An 18439-nucleotide genomic window follows, 5' to 3' on the forward strand; every position below is an offset into this window, starting at 1 on the left:
ATCTGGTTTACATCCTGAATTGCGCGTCGCGCGATTGTATTTCTCCGCGACTTTCCGACAGTCTTGATGTTCGTCATCTCCTGAGGGTCTTTACCAAGAAGTCATCATGGAGGACCACACGAACTACGGCTTATCCAACGCCGCCTCTCCCGGCAGCAACCCAATCCTTTCCCAGCCGCCTCTGCAACCTGCCGTGTCCACGTCTGGAGATGGCACCGAAGGTACGTGCCCTTCTCGTTGCTCCATTGGCATGGCATGTCCACTCCGAAACATTACAAGCTAATCATGATCGCCGAACCAGACGTCCAGATGACTGAAGGCCCCGTCGCCGAACCCAATATCAAGCAGGACAGCGCTACACCAGCACCTGGCGTGACGTCCGATAACCCCCTCGATGCCCCCGATGGCCCTGCGCCTGAAGCGACCCAGGACGAAGAGATGGGAGGCGCGCGCGAGGAGGCCAAGGACGGTCAAGCAAAAGATGGAGATGAGGCCACGGCTGGTACCGATGCGGACGGACAGGACTCCAAGACCAAGGAGACGCTCGAAAACGCAGCTCGCGAGCATCTAATTTCGCAGACACACGCCATCGTCTTACCTAGCTACAGCACATGGTTTGATATGAACACCATCAACGATATTGAGCGCAAAGCCATGTCCGAGTTCTTCAATAGCCGTAACCGCAGCAAGACTCCGGCTGTGTACAAGGATTACCGCGACTTCATGATCAACACCTATCGATTGAATCCTGTCGAGTACCTGACCGTCACGGCTTGCCGGCGGAACCTTGCTGGAGACGTATGCGCCATTATGCGCGTACACTCTTTCCTCGAGCAATGGGGTCTCATCAACTACCAGGTAGTATTCGGTCGCGCGCAATTCTCTTCCCTCGTGCTAACAAAATTTCAGGTTGATGCCGAGCAGCGGCCGTCTCACGTCGGGCCCCCTTTCACGGGCCATTTCAAGATCATTTGCGACACTCCTCGTGGGCTTCAGCCGTGGCAGCCGTCTGCCGATGCCGCTGTCTCGGTTGGGAAGCCGAGCGCAGACACCGAGAAGAAGGCCACGGCTGCGCCCGCTCCCAAGAGTGACCTCAACCTCGAGGTCAGCCGCAATATCTACGAGGCCAGCGCCAAGGCTACAAAGCTCAACAAGACCGAACCGAAGACAAATGGTGAGACGCCAATGATGAACGGCATCTCGGGAGTGGAGGAAGCGACCAAGACTCCCATTGTGAAGGTCAACTGCCACACGTGCGGTATTGACTGCACCAGGTTATATTACCACAGCTCTCAGACCGACCCTAACTCGAAGACAAAGTACGACGTTTGTCCGAGCTGCTATCTCGAGGGCCACTTGCCGGGCAACCAGACCAGTGCTCAATTTACCAGGATGGAAAACCCTACGTATACGACGGTCCTCGACCGGGACGCCCCCTGGAGTGACGCCGAAATCCTACGACTCCTCGAGGGCATTGAAAGGATGGACGATGATTGGAACGAGATCGCAGATCACGTTGGCACGCGCACCCGTGAGGAGTGCGTCCTGCAGTTTTTGTCCCTGGACATTGAGGGCAAGTATGCTGACGATCTCGCGGTGAATGCGCCGACGGGTCTCGCGATGCTTGGAACACAGGGCGGCCATCTCCCCTTCAGCCAGGCAGACAACCCAGTCATGTCTGTGGTTGGCTTCCTTGCCGGCCTCGCAGACCCTGCTAGCACTGCTGCTGCTGCAAACAAGTCGGCCGAGGAGCTTACTCGTAAACTCCGCAGGCGTCTTGAGGGCGGTGATGCGGAGGAACATGCCATTACCAATGGCAAGGGCAAGGACAAAGATGGAGACTCGATGGAGATCGACATCAGACAAGATGTGACCACGACGACGACCACGACGACGACGTTGGCGACGATCCCAATGGCGACGATGGGCGCGCGGGCAGCTGGTCTTGTGTCGCACGAGGAGCGGGAGATGACACGACTTGTATCTGCGGCGGCCAACCTCACCCTGCAGAAGTTGGAAATGAAGCTGAAGTATTTCAATGAAATGGAGGCCATCCTCCAAGCGGAGCGACGAGAACTCGAGCGGGGCCGTCAACAGTTATTCCTGGACCGCCTTGCATTCAAGCGCCGCGTCCGAGAAGTGCAGGACTCGCTCAAGACCGCAGTTGAGGCGGGAGGCGAGCAGGGCCTCAAGCTGGCCCAAGACGCGATGACGGACGGCGCAAATCTTACATTTCAGGCGGGGCCAGGATCCAGTGCAGTGCAGCCGCTGAGCAGTGAGGGGCAGATCAAGAGCTTCGAAGCCTGATCTGCGAAACAGAATCGCTAGTGTTGGACCGGGATGATGACGGTGTTTACGTCGAAAAGGACGGACGTGAGTGTCAGAGGCAACGGCTAGGACTCTTTCTTTTGACTTTGCAGAGGGGTTTGGGTTGGCGATGAACAGGAAATGGAACGATTAATTGCGGTGATTTTATCTAGTCAAGGTACCTTCAGGGCGTCCGAGGATTCTAAGGGCTTGGCAACGCGCTGTCGCGTTGTGCAAGCACGTGTATTTGTTACATAAAGCTACTTGCCAACATGGGGTGCGTCTTGCATGGTGAAGCTTGATGATCCGGCGGAGAGGGTACACGTGAAGCGGTGAATTTGACGAGAAGTATAGGCTAACGTATGGCCCCAAGGTGAAATGCAAGATGCCCGAAGCCCGACATGACAAGAGTTTCCGTGGTCCGTTCGTCCAGACTTGGGCGATCATAGGAGCGACGCGGTGCAGCGGACTGCGGAGTATGCAACCAACCTCGCACCAAAGTCACAAGTGCGCGCGGCATCAGCGTTGAAGCGGTGTCGAGTGTCTGAGACTTGCGCCCTCGGGTCCGGACCTCCTCCGTTGGCCCAGTCCGGCGCAGTCCGGCCTCGGTCCTCCCGTTCGTATCTCTGAATGATTTTGGGGGGCTTCCGGTATGTCAAATCTCTGCAGGTAATGCGATAAGTTTCGGGATAGAAAGTAGCACGCGGGCCCACCTCAGCTGCGTCAGATTACTACAGCGGCGGCGCAGCTCATCACCACTTGGTAAGGTCACGCTTATCTGGGCTGGAACCCAGGTATATGGGTGCTACAAGCAAATAGATTACTGCGGGTGCTCTGAACGGCGTCTATAATGATATGCCTACGTACCCAATATGTGGTTTGTTAAACATCAAGACCCTATTCTCAGCAACTGGGCTGCTTAGTGACCGACCCGACCTGACCGGTACCGGAACAACGCTGGAGGTCGAGGTTCCTGGGGCCGGCGGCTGCATCGTGATGTCCACTGTGGCTCTGCACAATGCGGGGTACGTACCGGGCCGGCGTCGCTGCTCAATAGGGTAAGGGTACACTAAGGTAGTACGGATACGTAAAGAAATTTCGGGGTAACGGGAACAGAAAACCCCCTGTTTTACCTCGGTTCGACGGTTCATCGGCCGCTGCGCGTCGCCAACAAAGCCAAGCTCGCCGAGTGTACCACACAGCACCGAGGGATAATAGTGAGAGAACATGGAGGTCCATGGACAGACGCAGACGAAGACGCAGACGCACTAGCGCATCAGCAGCAGTACTCCGTAAGGTAGGTACGCTGTACTCCGCACAATCAGGATCAAAGTACCTTTGTGTAAGGTAAGCTAGGTAGGTAACCTAGGTAAGGTCCATTTTCTCCCCCAGGACCCGTTTCCCTTTGCTGTTCCCCCAGCTCCTTCTCCGCCGACTGACCCAGTGTCAATGGACCGGGGCACGTGGGGCCACCCTCCATACGGAGTTCGTGTATTCGTACCCAGGTATGTGACGGTACTGTAGGTAGGCATGTAGGTAGGTATCTGCACCTCACCAAAGCGCGACCTGAGGTTTCCGGGGTCCTTCCGCAGTAAGGGAGAAGAGGGAAGAAGAAGACGACGAAAGACCCCCATGACCAGCACGATATCACAGGCACATATCCGTACTCAGTCCCGGATCAAACAGCCAGATTTCTGCTTCTTTCTTCCACCGGTTTCATACTTCAATTTCTCATCGCAGCCTGCTTACCTTAGGGACCTTATCGTCGCACAGCCCCCAATTATCAATAAGTTCGAGGTAGACTGAACTTGAACCTACAGAAAAGATCATTCTGCCGCTACACCGCACCGCAACTACCGGCTTCTTCTCACCGTCGTATCCCGACAGCCATCGTCCCGAGGCTTCAATCTCTTCGACGCCGCTGGAGCTGCCGGTCGCTACTTTACGCTGCGCTACTGTTGCCTCCAATCGTCCGCCGCCAGCCGCCAGCCCGTTACCACCCACCCATCCGCCCATATTCACTCACTCACGTACTGCGTACACACTACTTACCTACTGCTATTATCCTTGCTCTCGTTGACTAAGGCCCGCGTGGGTGCCGGGTTACTGTTTGGCTTGTGACAAGCAGCCACTCTTTCGACGGCTGGGACCCGCTCCGATCCGTAACGACTGACTTGCTGCTCGACTACCGCGGATCTCTGCGGCTACGTGTGCCAACCACTCGAATACTGCGTTCCCATACACACCACCAGCTTTTTCTCCTACAAAATTGGTCATGTCGGCCATCCTGCGAGCTTTAGAGGCTAGGAGTGCCACCGCTAGAACGAATCTACGACTCCAAAGCTTCAATCGTCCTGTAGGTTGTCACGTTCACGCTCACTTTCACGTCCTACTTCAGGCGTCATCCTCCCGCTTGTCGCTGTCTGTTCCCATCCACCTTGGTCGTCGTCCCCCACACTCCACCCAGCTACCTTGACTGTCGCCGTCGCACGGCGCTCGCTCATTTCCCTTTTCTTCCTCTCTTCTACAACTCGAGCCGCGGTTCTCTGACGACAACAGATCTTTGGAGCCATGGCGCCAGCAGCGAAACGGAACAACAGCTCCCTCCCTTCGGGTACGTCTTGTTCCCAAGATTGCATGCGCCCGTCCATGCGCTCCCCCACCCCTGTTACCGAACGACCACTGACCACGTCGCCATTATCCAGGCTACGTCGAGGACAAGTCCAAGGGCCCGATGTTGAGATTCCAGGACTCCCTGCCTCGCCTGCCCGTACCCACGCTGGAGGAGACAGCAGCCCGCTACGTCAAGACCCTGCACCCTCTTCTCTCCGAATCCGAGTTTGCCGCCAGCAAAAAGGCCGTCGAGGACTTTGTTAAACCTGGCGGTGTTGGCAGAAAACTACAAGAGAAATTGGTCGCACGCAGAGAAGACCCAGCCCACCGAAACTGGCTGTACGAGTGGTGGAACGACGCCGCATACCTCACTTACCGGGACCCTGTCGTCCCCTACGTTAGCTACTTCTACTCCCATCGCGATGACCGCCGCCGAAGGAATCCCGCCAAGAGAGCCGCCGCCATTACCTCGGCCGTTCTTGAGTTTAAGAAGCAGGTCGACGAAGGCACCCTCGAGCCCGAATACATGAAGAAACTGCCCATCTGCATGGACAGCTACAAGTGGATGTTCAACACCAGCCGTGTCGCTGCGAAGCCTGCCGACTACCCGGTGAAATTCTCACACAAGGAGCACAAGCACATCATCGCCATCCGAAAGAACCAGTTCTTCAAAATCCTGCACGAGGTCGACGGTAAGCAGCTGAATGCATCCGAGTTTGAGCAGCAGTTCAGCAAAGTCTATGAGCTGGCCCAGCGCGTTCCTGCCGTTGGTGCCCTGACAAGCGAGAACCGTGACGTCTGGGCCGATGCGCGGGAGATTCTGCTCAAGGCCAGTCCTAAGAACGCTGCCGCTCTGGAGGCTATCGAGGCCGCATCTTTTGTCGTCTGCCTCGATGACGCCGCTCCCGTCACCCTTGAGGAGCGCGCCCACCAATACTGGCACGGTGACGGCGCAAATCGCTGGTACGACAAGCCGTGCCAATTCATTGTCAACGACAACGCTACCTCGGGCTTTATGGGGGAGCACTCCATGATGGACGGAACACCCACACACCGTCTCAACGACTTCATCAACGACCTCATCTTCAACAACAAGCTGGATCTCTCTGACCCTTCAATTCGCTCCAACCTCTCTGACCCTCAGGTCGTCAAGTTCGAAGTCACCAAGGAAGTCCAGGCCGAGATTGACCGGGCTACCAAGGACTTCCACAATGTTATTGGCCAACACGAGCTCGCCGTCCAGGCATACCAGGGCTACGGAAAGGGTCTCATCAAGAAGTTCAAGTGCTCGCCCGATGCCTATGTCCAAATGGTCATCCAGCTGGCCTACCACAAGATGTACGGCAAGAACCGACCCACCTACGAGTCCGCTGCTACCCGTCGCTTCCAGCAAGGTCGCACTGAGACGTGCAGAACTGTCTCGGATGCCTCTGTCGCTTGGTGCAACGCCATGGCCGACCCTAACACGGAGGACAAGGACAAAATTGATCTTTTCCGCCAGGCCGTCGACGCCCATCTGGAGTACATCACGGCTGCTTCGGACGGTAAGGGTGTCGACAGACATCTTTTCGGCCTGAAAAAGCTGCTCGAGCCCGGTCAAGACTTGCCCGCCATCTACCAGGACCCAGCCTTCTCTTACTCTGCCTCTTGGTACCTGTCGACGTCACAACTGAGCTCCGAGTTCTTCAATGGGTACGGTTGGAGTCAGGTAATCGATGCCGGCTTTGGCATTGCCTACATGATCAACGAAAACAGGTGTGTTCTGACCCAACGGTTCACCCAATCCGCCCTTACCGTGCGTAGACTGACCTTCTAACTAGCATCAACTTCAATGTTGTTTCCAAGGGTCTCGGCAGCCAGAGGATGAGCTTCTTCCTCAACGAGGCTGCTGGTGACATGCGTGACCTCTTGATGCCTACGATTAAGCCGGCCAAGGCGAAGCTATAGATGTTGTGGCGAGAGACCAAAAATACGTCCCATGTGCTTGCATTTTTGCATGTGCCTTTGTGTCTGGGCGGCCGGATGTGTTTAGCATCGATATAGAAGCGTTTTTTACAATAGACATGACCCGGTGGGTTGGCCACAACCATGACTATTACACCCACATCAGCGGTTCCGTCCTCCGTATGCAGCAGCGACCCGATTGTACGTTAATACCGACTTGCGACGGGATGATAACGTTTCGTTGGTGCTTGTGTTTGGTTGTCATCTTCCATAGGTACGGTCTTTCAATGAACATAAGAGAATAGATCGAGAAGCTTAAAGAGGCACGCTGTGTCAAATAGGACAAAAACCCGTGAAACCAACTGACTATGCAAACACGAGCGAAGGATGAACCCTCGGCGTAAGTGGGAAATTGAGACGGGAAGAAAGACTATGACACCGCCGTGTTGACTCCCAAAATGCCGCCCGACTCTAGAGATGCAAGGTTCGAATTCTACAAGCCAGCTTGACATTTTCCTCCCGTTAACCAGAGTGCGACACAATCTCGTTCACTAAATCACGCTTGCTCTCGTCGTAATATGAGCAGATCTGAGACGGCAAGGGCACCTCCTTGTAATCCTCGTCCTCGCTCGAAATGACGTTAAGATTAATACCAGAAGACTTGCTGGAGTAAATCTTGGTGCCCGTACTCTCCTTACTGAAGTAGATCTGCGCGCCATCGATCGAATCCATCAAAACAGCAGGCACAGCGCCCAATACTTGCAACGCAAAGTTCTGGGACTTGATCACGTCTACCGTGGACACAAGAGACTCCACGATAAGGGATAGGCGCGTAGAGTTCTCGATAGTAACCGCGTTGGCCTTGCCCTTGACAATGATGGTGGTGTTGTTGCATCTGCTGATCAGGACGGAGTGGGAGATGGAGGCGTCGATTTCAATGGGTGCAGGCTCCTTTTCGAAGTTTTCCTGGTCACTGAGTTAGTACGTATGATGAAGTGTTGACAGTGACGGGTTCATACGATAGTCCACTTGTTGCCCTCGAGCACCTTCTTGGGCGGTTTCTTAACGCGCATGCTTTCTGGCTTGGGCTTCCTTTGAGGCGCCGGGCTCTTGCCGCGCGCGGAGCCGTCGTGGTCAGGTACTGTCGAGCTGGCGCGGAGCGACGGGTTCTTGTGCGTCATCTCCGACCTGTCGACTTTGCGAAGACCCTTGGTGACTGCCTCGCCCTTGTTCAGTTCGGAGAAGACTGCGCCCAGACCGCCTTTTCCGCCAACTTCCTCCTTGATTTCAAGCATCGGAGGAGGGCCCGGGGGCGGAGGCGGAGGAGGCAGACCGCCTGCGGGAGGTGGAGGTAGTGGAGCTGAGGCGGCTGGTGCAGATACAGACAGAGATTTGGCAACCTCCTGAGCCGGCTGGCCCTTGGGGTTCCACGGGATGCCGCTTGGGAAGTGTTGCTTCACGTAGTCGGTTAGATCTCGGAAAATGCGGTAAAAGGCGTTGACCCATTCGGTCTGCTGTGCGTCCCTGATGATTGGCGTTAGTACAGCTGATGGGTAAACCACGCGTGTTTTGAGGCACCGTACTTGTCCTTCGATTCCTTCAACACTCTGTTACCGAAGAACTGGGCAGAGCCCAACGAGTCCTCGACATGCTTGTAAGGTCGGTTCTCGACCGTCACCCATGCAAGGACCATGATACCCTCAGCGACGGCGCTAAGTTGGGTGAAGACGGGGGAGTCACGGTTTGACTCCTTGACGTTGCTGACAGCGACCAGAGCTTCGTTGATGGGCTTCAACAGATCCTGGTACACGGCCATCTCGGCGCCGTGCAGATCGGGCTTTTTGGCCTTGGTGGTGATCAGAAGGAAGTGACGCTGGGCGTGAAAACCCTGCAGAACTTTGGCGGCCTGTATGATGAGAGCTGCGTCAGCATCGCCACAACTGTTCAGTCCCATGTAGACGGTGAACGGACCTGGTCGGCAATGAGGCCACCTAGCTGCTTGCTGATCTTGACATATTTCTCAACAGACGTGGTTATGAATTGATCGTACTCTTCGACGGATTCTGGAACCGGCTCAGGGGGTGCTTGAGGGGCAGCAGCAGCTTGCGCCGGTGGCGGGGGAGGCAGAGAATTATTGGACGCCGAGGGCGGTGTGGCGACGGACTGGTTGAGGGAAGGAACAGCCTGGGGGAGCTCGACGGAGGAGGAAGCAATGTCTTCGAGCCTAGCAGTGGCAGCTTCGAGCCTGAGTTGGAGGTTAGCTGATAAAGCATCGTCGTGGAGTCAGCGACGGCGCGGAGACGGGGATAGATGTTGATCAGAACGTAAAGAGTCTCTGGGTCGTCGATTCGAAGATCTTAGGGGCATGGTTGAGGTTGAGTGAAGTTTTCAGGAGTTAGATGCATACCGCTTGATGAGAGTTGTTAGGTTGTGCATGTTGTTGGTTGCCATGTTGTCGGAGCTTCTCGTGATAGGAACGGCGGGTACGGAGGGAATATAAGTCGGAAAAGACACCGGTTGGAGGACGAGTGGTAGTGATGGTGTGACTTTGAGCGTCGGGAGACGGTGCCCTCAGTTGACCGGGTCGTGCAGCGATAGCAATGGTGTTAGTGACAACGATGGCAGGGCGATTTTGTGATGCTCAAAGCTTCGCAATGCAACGCAGTTCGGCGTGCGGGTTGGTTGCAGAGGAGAGCAGAACAGGGCAGGGAGCTTGGGTCGAGTCAAGTCTGGTCGGTCGATTCGAGTACTTTGCGCAGGAACGAGTCGGGTTGGCGTGTCCGTAAGAGAGAGAGCAAGGTAGCGGAGACCAAGAGCCAGAATAAAAAGAATGGATTGGGAGTTTCAGCTGTTGCGGAGCTGCCAGGATGGGACAGATGCGCAGCGATTTGAGGATGACGAGAGCAATGGGTCGAGGGACGCGCTGAAGATGTTTGTTGATGGGCAGAGGCTGCAGAGGAGTGGATGTGGAGGACGATGTGTTTTGGAAGGGTATTGTCGCAAGCTATGCGTGCCGGGTACAATCTCATGCCCAAAGGCGGTGATATGGACAGGTGGTACGTTCCCGTCCATTTTACCCAAAGTAGGTACCTTACCTGACCTACCTCCTTAAGCCCCCGCCGGCTTGAGCTACCTATAGTGACGTTATAAAAAAAACGGTTAACCCTAAAATTAGCTAAATTTGCCCTAACTACCCTAAATTGTTACTACTTATACTAAATAATATAATAATATTAGTTTTAAGCTAAAATATACTAAATTATTATAATAAGTATATTAAAAGTTACTCTTTTAAATAATATATTTAATATTTAATATATTAGCCTCTAGCTATAATAAGAGCTTTAATCCTATAGGGTATACTATTAATAAGGTCCTTAATAAGATTATTATCTATATTATTCTATATATTAATAGTAGTATTAGTAAGCTTATTTAAGGTCTCTTAATACTTAGATACTATAGATAGATAGAGATACTTCTTTATAATATATTCTTTAAGTAACTTCTATATATTCTCTATTAGGTTTATATTAGGAGAATAGGAGGGCTAATCTATTACTAAGTAACTCTTATCTTTAAAGAATAAAGTAATAATCTTGACTAAATAGATATTTATATTATTATATATTAGGTATATATTTCTAGATAGGCACTACTAAAGCTAGATTAAAGTAGTAGGCTCTATTATATTAATTCTAAATTAGTACTATTAGCTACTTTTTAGCTAAAAAAGAACTATTTATCTATTAGAAGCTAATTTTAAAATATTACTATTTATATATATTTTAGAGGTATATAAACCCTAATTAAAAGTAAAAAGAGAGTTAACTAAAAATATCTTAATAAGAGATTTAATATATTATAATAGTTATAAGCTTAGCTTATAGTATAAAGTAATATATACCTCTAAACTAATAAATAATACTTAAAATACTTATTTAAGACTCTTATTTATTTATTTTAATAAAACCCCTATTTCAACTCTCTTAATAGCTTCTTTAACTTTAATATTTAGTATTTAATTTAATATAATTATTCTTAAAATATTAAATAATTAATACTATTAATATTTAGCTTTTAAGTATTAAATAATTAATCTAAATATTTAATATATTATTAATCTAAATATATTAAATACTTTAAATCTTAAATCTTATATAATATAATAGATTTTTATAATAAAGCTCTATTATAAATAGTAAAATTAAGAGTAATTAGAGAACTAAAAACTTAAACTCTCTAAATAGAGAATTAAAGAGGCTATAATAATAGAAGTAGATATAATAGTTACCTAATTAAAGCTTATCAAATTAATCTAACTTAAGTTTAAAGACCTTAAGGCTAAATATATAGTTATTTAAAAGGATTAAATTATAACTAAAGCTAAAAGAAAAAACCTAATTAATAATCTTACTAAAGAAAGGATAATCCTTAAAAAGATAGTTTTAAAACCTATTTTAAATAATATAGAATAAATAATAAAGTAAAATAATAAAGCTTTACTTTAATTTATAGTTTATTTTATATAAAAGTAATTTAAATAAGCTAAATTAGTTATTATAATATTAACTTAAAAAGAATATTATATTATTCTAAAAAGAGTATATTTAAATATTAATTTAAATAAGTAATACCTTAATTAATAAGCCTCTTATTTATACTATAAGGGCTAAAGAGTTTTAAATATAAAAGGACTATTTATAATATATAATTTTCTATTAGTATTAAAATATTATATTACTTTAATTTAAGCTATAAATAAGAAGTAATCGCTTTAATATAAAGAGTATAAAGTAAAAAAGATCTTTATAATTAAATAAGTTAAAAGTATTTTCTTAATATTAATAACTTAAAGCTCTTTTATAAATAAAATTAAGCTATCTGAAGCTTATATTATACTAAATAGAAAAGCCCTAAATAACTTTAATATTAAGAAGGACTATCTCTATAAGATTAAATACTTTTAGGAACCCCTTAAGTATTTTAAGCTTAAAGAAGCCTTTATTAGTAAGTTATAATAAAAGGTTTTTAATATAATAAAGGAAATTTGAATTATAACTATTAAGAGACTTATTAAACTATATTTTATATAAGTTAAAGAGAATTACAAAAAAGCTAAATAACTTAAAAATAATAAACTATTTATTAATCTAATTAGAATCTCTCTATCTCTAAAGTAACTATTTATTAAAAAGCTATGTGATAAAACTAGCTTAAATAAATATTTAAATATAGTTATTACTATTTTAATCTCTCTAAAGCTTATAGGAAATTACTTTAAAGTAAACTATAATATATATTTAACTCTATAATTTAATAAATACCTTTTAGTAAATAGTATAATTTTAAATAACTATAATACTATTTATCTTATTAATACTTTAGACCTCTTAGTCTTAAATTCCTATAAGCCTCTACTACTTAGATATTTTATAGAGATAAACTTATCTTTACTACTAATTTATAGATATAATAAGTATATTTTAAAGAACTATATAATAAGTAAAAATAAACTAAAAATAAAGAATTTAATACTAAAAGATATAGCTTATATTTAGAACTTCTATATTAATATTATATTAAAAGCTAAGCTTTTAGCTAAGGGGATTTAATATTATAGACTTAATTATATACTTTAGTATAATATACTTAAAAGGAGTATAATACTTTAAAAGCTAGATTATAAGAATAATTTTATATTTATTAAATATAAACCTATTTTACTTTATTTTTAACTTTCTATAAGTAATAATAATATTATAGTAATAATATATTTAAAAATATAATTTAAACCTTTTAAATTATTCTATAAGATATATAGAGAATAAATAAATAATACTATAACTTAGTATCTTTATACTAAATATTTTAGCCTTATTACTCTAGCTTAATTAGTTAACTATATATAGGGGGTAAAAATTAAAAGACTATTTTAAATTTAGTATAAAGTATATATAGTTACCTATTGAAAGAAGGTTATTTTATACTATACTTTTAAGTTAAAATCTATATATCTATATTACTATACTAACTAAGACCTATTTAATTATTTAGAAAGTATATCTTATTTAGGTAAATTATAGCTCTTAATAATTAAGGATAAATATATAAATAGACTATTTAGTTTTAGACTTATAATAAAAGACTATAACTTAGTTTATAATATCTTATAGTAGTTTAAAACTTAAGTTAAATAAGAAAGGGGCTTTATATCTATAAGATCTATTAAGATATTAAATACTTTATTATTAATATTAAGGGTTTAATAGAATATAAAAAATAAGTAATTTAAATTAGTATTAAAATTAAATTAATACTATTATATACTAAAGAGCTAAATAGAGGGGCTAAAAGAATAAAATAAAAAGTAGTTAACTATAGTATTAAAAGATATTTTAATATAAAACTTTTTAATTTAATATAGCTTAAAAGTATACTTATAGGTATCTAACTCTTTAATATAAGCTTAAATAAATTATATAGCTAGAAGTCTCTAATTTAAATAGAGAATAAATAATTTTAATATTATTATTATTAATATAAGCTAAAACTACTTTTTAGCCTTTTAAGAGACTTAAGACTATATTAAGGATAGATCTATATCTATAGCTATAAAGCCTATATATTAAAAAAGAAATAAAAATAGGGTAAACTTAAAAGGGATTTTAAAGTTTAGCTAAGAGGCTATATTAAATACTTAATAAGCTATATTTAAAATACTTATAACTTATATAAGATATAGATCTTAATATTTAATTAAGTAATTATAATATATAATATCTCTTTTAATAAATTATAGTTCTATATACTAACTAATAAAGTAAATATATTAAAAAAGTCTATAATAGAAGAGATTATTAAAGAGATCTAAAAGCTAATATATATAGCTAGCTTTATATTAAAATAACTAAGTAACTATAAGGATTTAGAAAATAAGCTAGTTAACTTAAAGACCTTAATAGATACTATTTAAAATATTAAATTATAGTTTTATATTATAAAAGCTAAAAAACCTATTATAGAGAGAGGTTTATTAACTTTAGTAGAAACCCTAAAGCTAAAAGGCTTTTAAGACTTTAGGGGTAGAGTTATATAGCTGAATAATATTAAAAATATAGGGAATTTAACTCTATTTATTAAAACTATATTTAAATTATTAAATAATAATATTAAAAGTAGGAATAATATATAGCTACTTATAAGTATAATAGAGGCTTAAAAGTTATTATTAAGTTAATAAAGTATATGATTAATATTAGAGGATATAAATAAATAAAAGATATAATATAAATATAAATATAAATAATATAGCTTAGCTATAAAAAGTAGCTAGGGAATTTAGAAGCTAAACCTAAATAATATAGTTTTTATTATACTATTATATATTAATAATTTAATTCTAAATTAAAATATATTAAATTAAAAAAACTTCTTTAAAACCTTTTTATTTAATTAATAGAGAGTAATTAAAAAAGGAGACTATTTATATTAAACTCTATATATTATATTTAGTATAGTAATTAATTTAATAAAAGGTTTAAAGTTAGAATTAAGAATTATAATATAATATTATATTAATAACTTTATTAAACTATTAAAAACTTAAAAAGTAGTTTATAGCTTACCTCTTATATTAAGAGATCTATTTATTTAAGTAGCTTATAATAAGCTAAATACTTTAAGATAAATAAGTATTTAAATTATTATTAATAAATACTTAATAGCTAGAAAACTACTTTCATTATTATAGGTTTTTATATATAAATATAACTAAAATAGATTCCTTTAATACTATAAGGTATAGATCTATATCTATAGGGATAAATAGCTAACTAATAGTCTATAAGATATATATATAGCTATATTTATAAAATAAATACTTTAAATAATACTTATTATTATAGCTTATTTTAACTTTAAGATCTTTTAATTTAATATCATAAATACCTTTCTAAATATTAAAATACTAAAAAAATATAATATTTATTATAAACTATTAAAAAGCTTTAAATAAGCTAGTAAATATATTAAATTAAAATAAGCTTTATATAGACTATAAGAATTATTACTTCTATAGTATAAAGAGTTTAGCTCTATATTATAATATCTAAATATATTCCTCTATAATAAGGATCTTTATCTATTTATAAATTAGTAATACTATATCTTTATTATCTTCTATATTAATAACTTTTAAATTTATTTTTATTATAACTATAATAAAGAAGGCTAAAAACTACTTTAAAGCTTAAAATAGAAGTATAAGCTTAAAAAATAAGGCTCTACTATATAGTTTTTAAATATAAAGATTATTTAAAATAGAATAATTAAAACTATTTACTTAGTTTATAATATATATATTAAAAAGGTAGCTTAATACTTTAATCTTATAGATAGACTCTTTTTAATAATATCTCTTCTAAATAGTAATTTAAAGAAGAATAATAAAGAGGCTATAAAAAGCTAGATTAAAGAGTTTTAAGAGAAGATTAATTCTATTCTATATATTATAGTAATAGTATACCTTAATATAGCTTTTATAGCTTTATAACTCTTTTACTTCTTTATGAATCCCTCTATAGAGTATTTTATAGCTATAAATTAAATAATTAAATATTTATATTTAATATACTTCCTCTTATTTATATTTAGAGGTATAGAGGATAAATAAAAACTTCTAATTACTAAAAATACTTTATTTATAGATAATAAAAAGATAAAAAGATTATTATAAAGATATATTATATTACTATTTAGAGGTATAATTATATAGAAAGTAGTATATTAAAATATAGTTATAATATTAATAACTGAAGCTAAGCTTTTTAACTTAAAATATATAGTAAAAGAGGGTATAATACTTTAAAGACTATTTTAAGAGATATACTTAAATATTAGAGAGGTCTAAAAGATCTTTTATAATAATTAATAAACTATTTAATTTATTATTAAGTTAAGGGAGAGAATTATAATTTAGCTAAGATATATAAATATTTAAAATATATAGCTATATTAAGAGTATCTCTATAGGTTATTTAAAATTATATATCTATTAGTAAGTAAGATATTAATAAATAGATTAATTAAAAACCTCTTTAAAGTAAAATTTAAATATTTTAAAGTAATTTTTAACTTTATAGATATAAAATATAAAATTATAAAGTAAAATAAATAATTAAGTAATATAAATATTTAATTAGAGTAAAGCTTTATAAAATAAGTTAAGTTTTTCTTAGTTAAAATAGCTTTAACTAATTATTTTAGCTCTATATTAAAATCCTAAAGCTAAAAATAAACTCTATTAAGCTAAAATTATACTTTAAATTAAAACCTTTAATTATATATCTAACTAAATAAAGCTTGATTAAGATCTTAAAGCTCCTATAATATATAAATTATATTATAAAGAAAAATAATATTTTACTTCTACTCCTTTGTAAATAGGTCTATTAAGATATATAGAAGAGAACTTAATATATACTATATAGTAATAATAATAAAAGAGATAAATATATAAAAATAGCCTTTATAGTTAATATAATACTAATTAGAAATACTTTTAAAGTACTTTCTAAGTAAATAGCTAGCTACTCTACTATAAATATAAAGCTTATAAAGCTTATCTTACTCCTTAAGATCTAAAGTAGAGATTTTACTAGAGAATATACTTATAGCTAAAGCGCTATTAATATTTAGAGTCTTTAAATTATTATTACTATTAATAGTATTTTTATTTAATTTATTATTAAAACCTCTAAACTTAAAGCTATTAGAGAAGTTATTATTACTTTTAACTATTAGAGTAAGGGGTTTAAAGCTCTTAACCTTTAGAGTACTTTAGTAATACTTCTAAAGTATTAAGAGTAAATAACTTAATTTATATTTAGCTAAATAGTCTATTAAATAGTTAAAATAATAAATTAATAAATTAAAATAAAAGAAATATATTAAATAGTAGCTATAATAGAATTAAGCCTTTTTTAACTTTATTTAAAGCTTTCTTTTTAGCTATAATAAATTTAAATAGTATTATAGTTAAAATATTAATTTAAATACTTAAAATTAAGAGTAATAATAATATATAATAATAAAGTATAATAGCTTTTAAGCTACTTTTAATAATAGCTTCCCCTACTTTAATTAAGTCTTTCTTAATAAGAGAAATATAATAGAGAGGGGAGACTAATATATTAGAGGTAGCTTCTCTCTTCTTTTAAGTATATTATATTTTCTTTTTTTTAATATAATATATATAGGCTTTTAGAGTATAAAGTATTTAAATAGAAGTTAATTAATAATTAAAAAGAAAGAGAATAAGTTATTTTAATATTAGTTTAATACCTTTAAAAGGTAAGTTAATATATATTTATAATAATATTTTTAAAGAGAAAAAAAGAGAAATAAAAACTAAACTATTAAAATAAAATTAAGAGAGGTAAAAAGTAATATACTTAATATTAAGGTAGTAAGTAATAATTACTCCTATTTTAAATTAAAGAGTAATAAAATAACTATTAAACCTATAATTTAACTACTTTAAATAATAATTACTTAATAACTATAATTATAATTATAATAAAAATATTTTTCTTTAGCTAATTTAAATTTTATATATTTAATAAATATTTTTATATCTAAAACTAAAAATATTATATATTAATACTTTTATATATTATAACTAATACTATAGTATTTAAATAGTAGTATTTAGTTATAATAAGTAATTAGGGGGGTATATTATATATTAAGTATATATTTCTAAATAGGTACTATTAAAGCTAGATTAGAGTAGTAAGCTTTATTATATTAATTTTAAATTAGCGCTATTAGCTACTTTTTAGCTAAAAAAGAACTATTTATCTATTAGAAGCTAGTTTGAAGATATTACTATTTATATATATTTTAGAGGTATATAAACCCTAATTAGAAGTAGAAAGGGAGTTAACTAGAAATATCCTAATAAGAGATTTAATATATTATAATATATATTATCTTATATAAATACTATATTTAGATTAAAAATAGCTAGTAATTTATCTTATAGTATCTCTATATATACCTAGGCTATTATACTTTATCTAAGTAAGTTTAAATTACTATAGAGGGGTTAAAGGGGGGTCTTTATATAGTATATAATACTACTCTAAAATATTTAGAATAATTACTAACTTTAGTATTAAGCTTATATATATTTCTTTTTAATAGCTTATAAGCTTATTTAAAATATAGTTAGTTAAAGTTATAGTTAAGAGATTTAAAGATAAAGATATAGTAATCCTTACTAAATAGATAGAAAACCTACCCCTTTTAATAATTAGCTCCCTTATTAATAATACTCTTATCTATAAAGAGTATAATATATTAGAACTTAAGAGGCTTATCCTAATACTTAAGAATAAAGTAATATTAATAAGTAGCTACCTCCTTATCAAAGAAGGGGTATATAACTATATAGTAATAATTAATACTTTAGTTCTTAAGCCTATATTATAATATCTAAATAGAGATATAAAAATATATTAAATTATAAAGCTAATAGTTTATAATAAAAGGAGAGAGATTAATAATTATA

The 18439-nt window shown here is 37.9% G+C and overlaps 3 protein-coding genes across 3 annotated transcripts; 2 read left to right on the forward strand and 1 right to left on the reverse strand.

Moving 5' to 3' along the window:
- Positions 1–106: 106 nt before the first annotated feature.
- CkaCkLH20_01548 (rsc complex subunit) lies at positions 107–2307 on the forward strand (the record flags this gene model as incomplete). Its single annotated transcript, XM_038884267.1, has 3 exons — positions 107–221; positions 302–858; positions 910–2307. 3 exons carry the CDS (start codon positions 107–109, stop codon positions 2305–2307), a joined length of 2070 nt encoding a protein of 689 aa, XP_038750859.1.
- A 2571-nt stretch (positions 2308–4878) lies between these two features.
- On the forward strand, positions 4879–6867 carry CkaCkLH20_01549 (carnitine acetyl transferase; the record flags this gene model as incomplete). Its single annotated transcript, XM_038884268.1, has 3 exons — positions 4879–4921; positions 5013–6675; positions 6741–6867. The coding sequence occupies 3 exons, from the start codon at positions 4879–4881 to the stop codon at positions 6865–6867; spliced, it is 1833 nt and encodes a 610-aa protein (XP_038750860.1).
- Positions 6868–7386: 519 nt separating this feature from the next.
- Positions 7387–9315, reverse strand: CkaCkLH20_01550 (uncharacterized protein; the record flags this gene model as incomplete). Its single annotated transcript, XM_038884269.1, has 5 exons — positions 7387–7830; positions 7884–8388; positions 8448–8770; positions 8836–9109; positions 9272–9315. The coding sequence occupies 5 exons, from the start codon at positions 9313–9315 to the stop codon at positions 7387–7389; spliced, it is 1590 nt and encodes a 529-aa protein (XP_038750861.1).
- Positions 9316–18439: the final 9124 nt, after the last annotated feature.

Source organism: Colletotrichum karsti (genome assembly GCF_011947395.1).
Source record: "Colletotrichum karsti strain CkLH20 chromosome Unknown Scaffold3, whole genome shotgun sequence".
NCBI lineage: Eukaryota > Fungi > Ascomycota > Sordariomycetes > Glomerellales > Glomerellaceae > Colletotrichum > Colletotrichum karsti.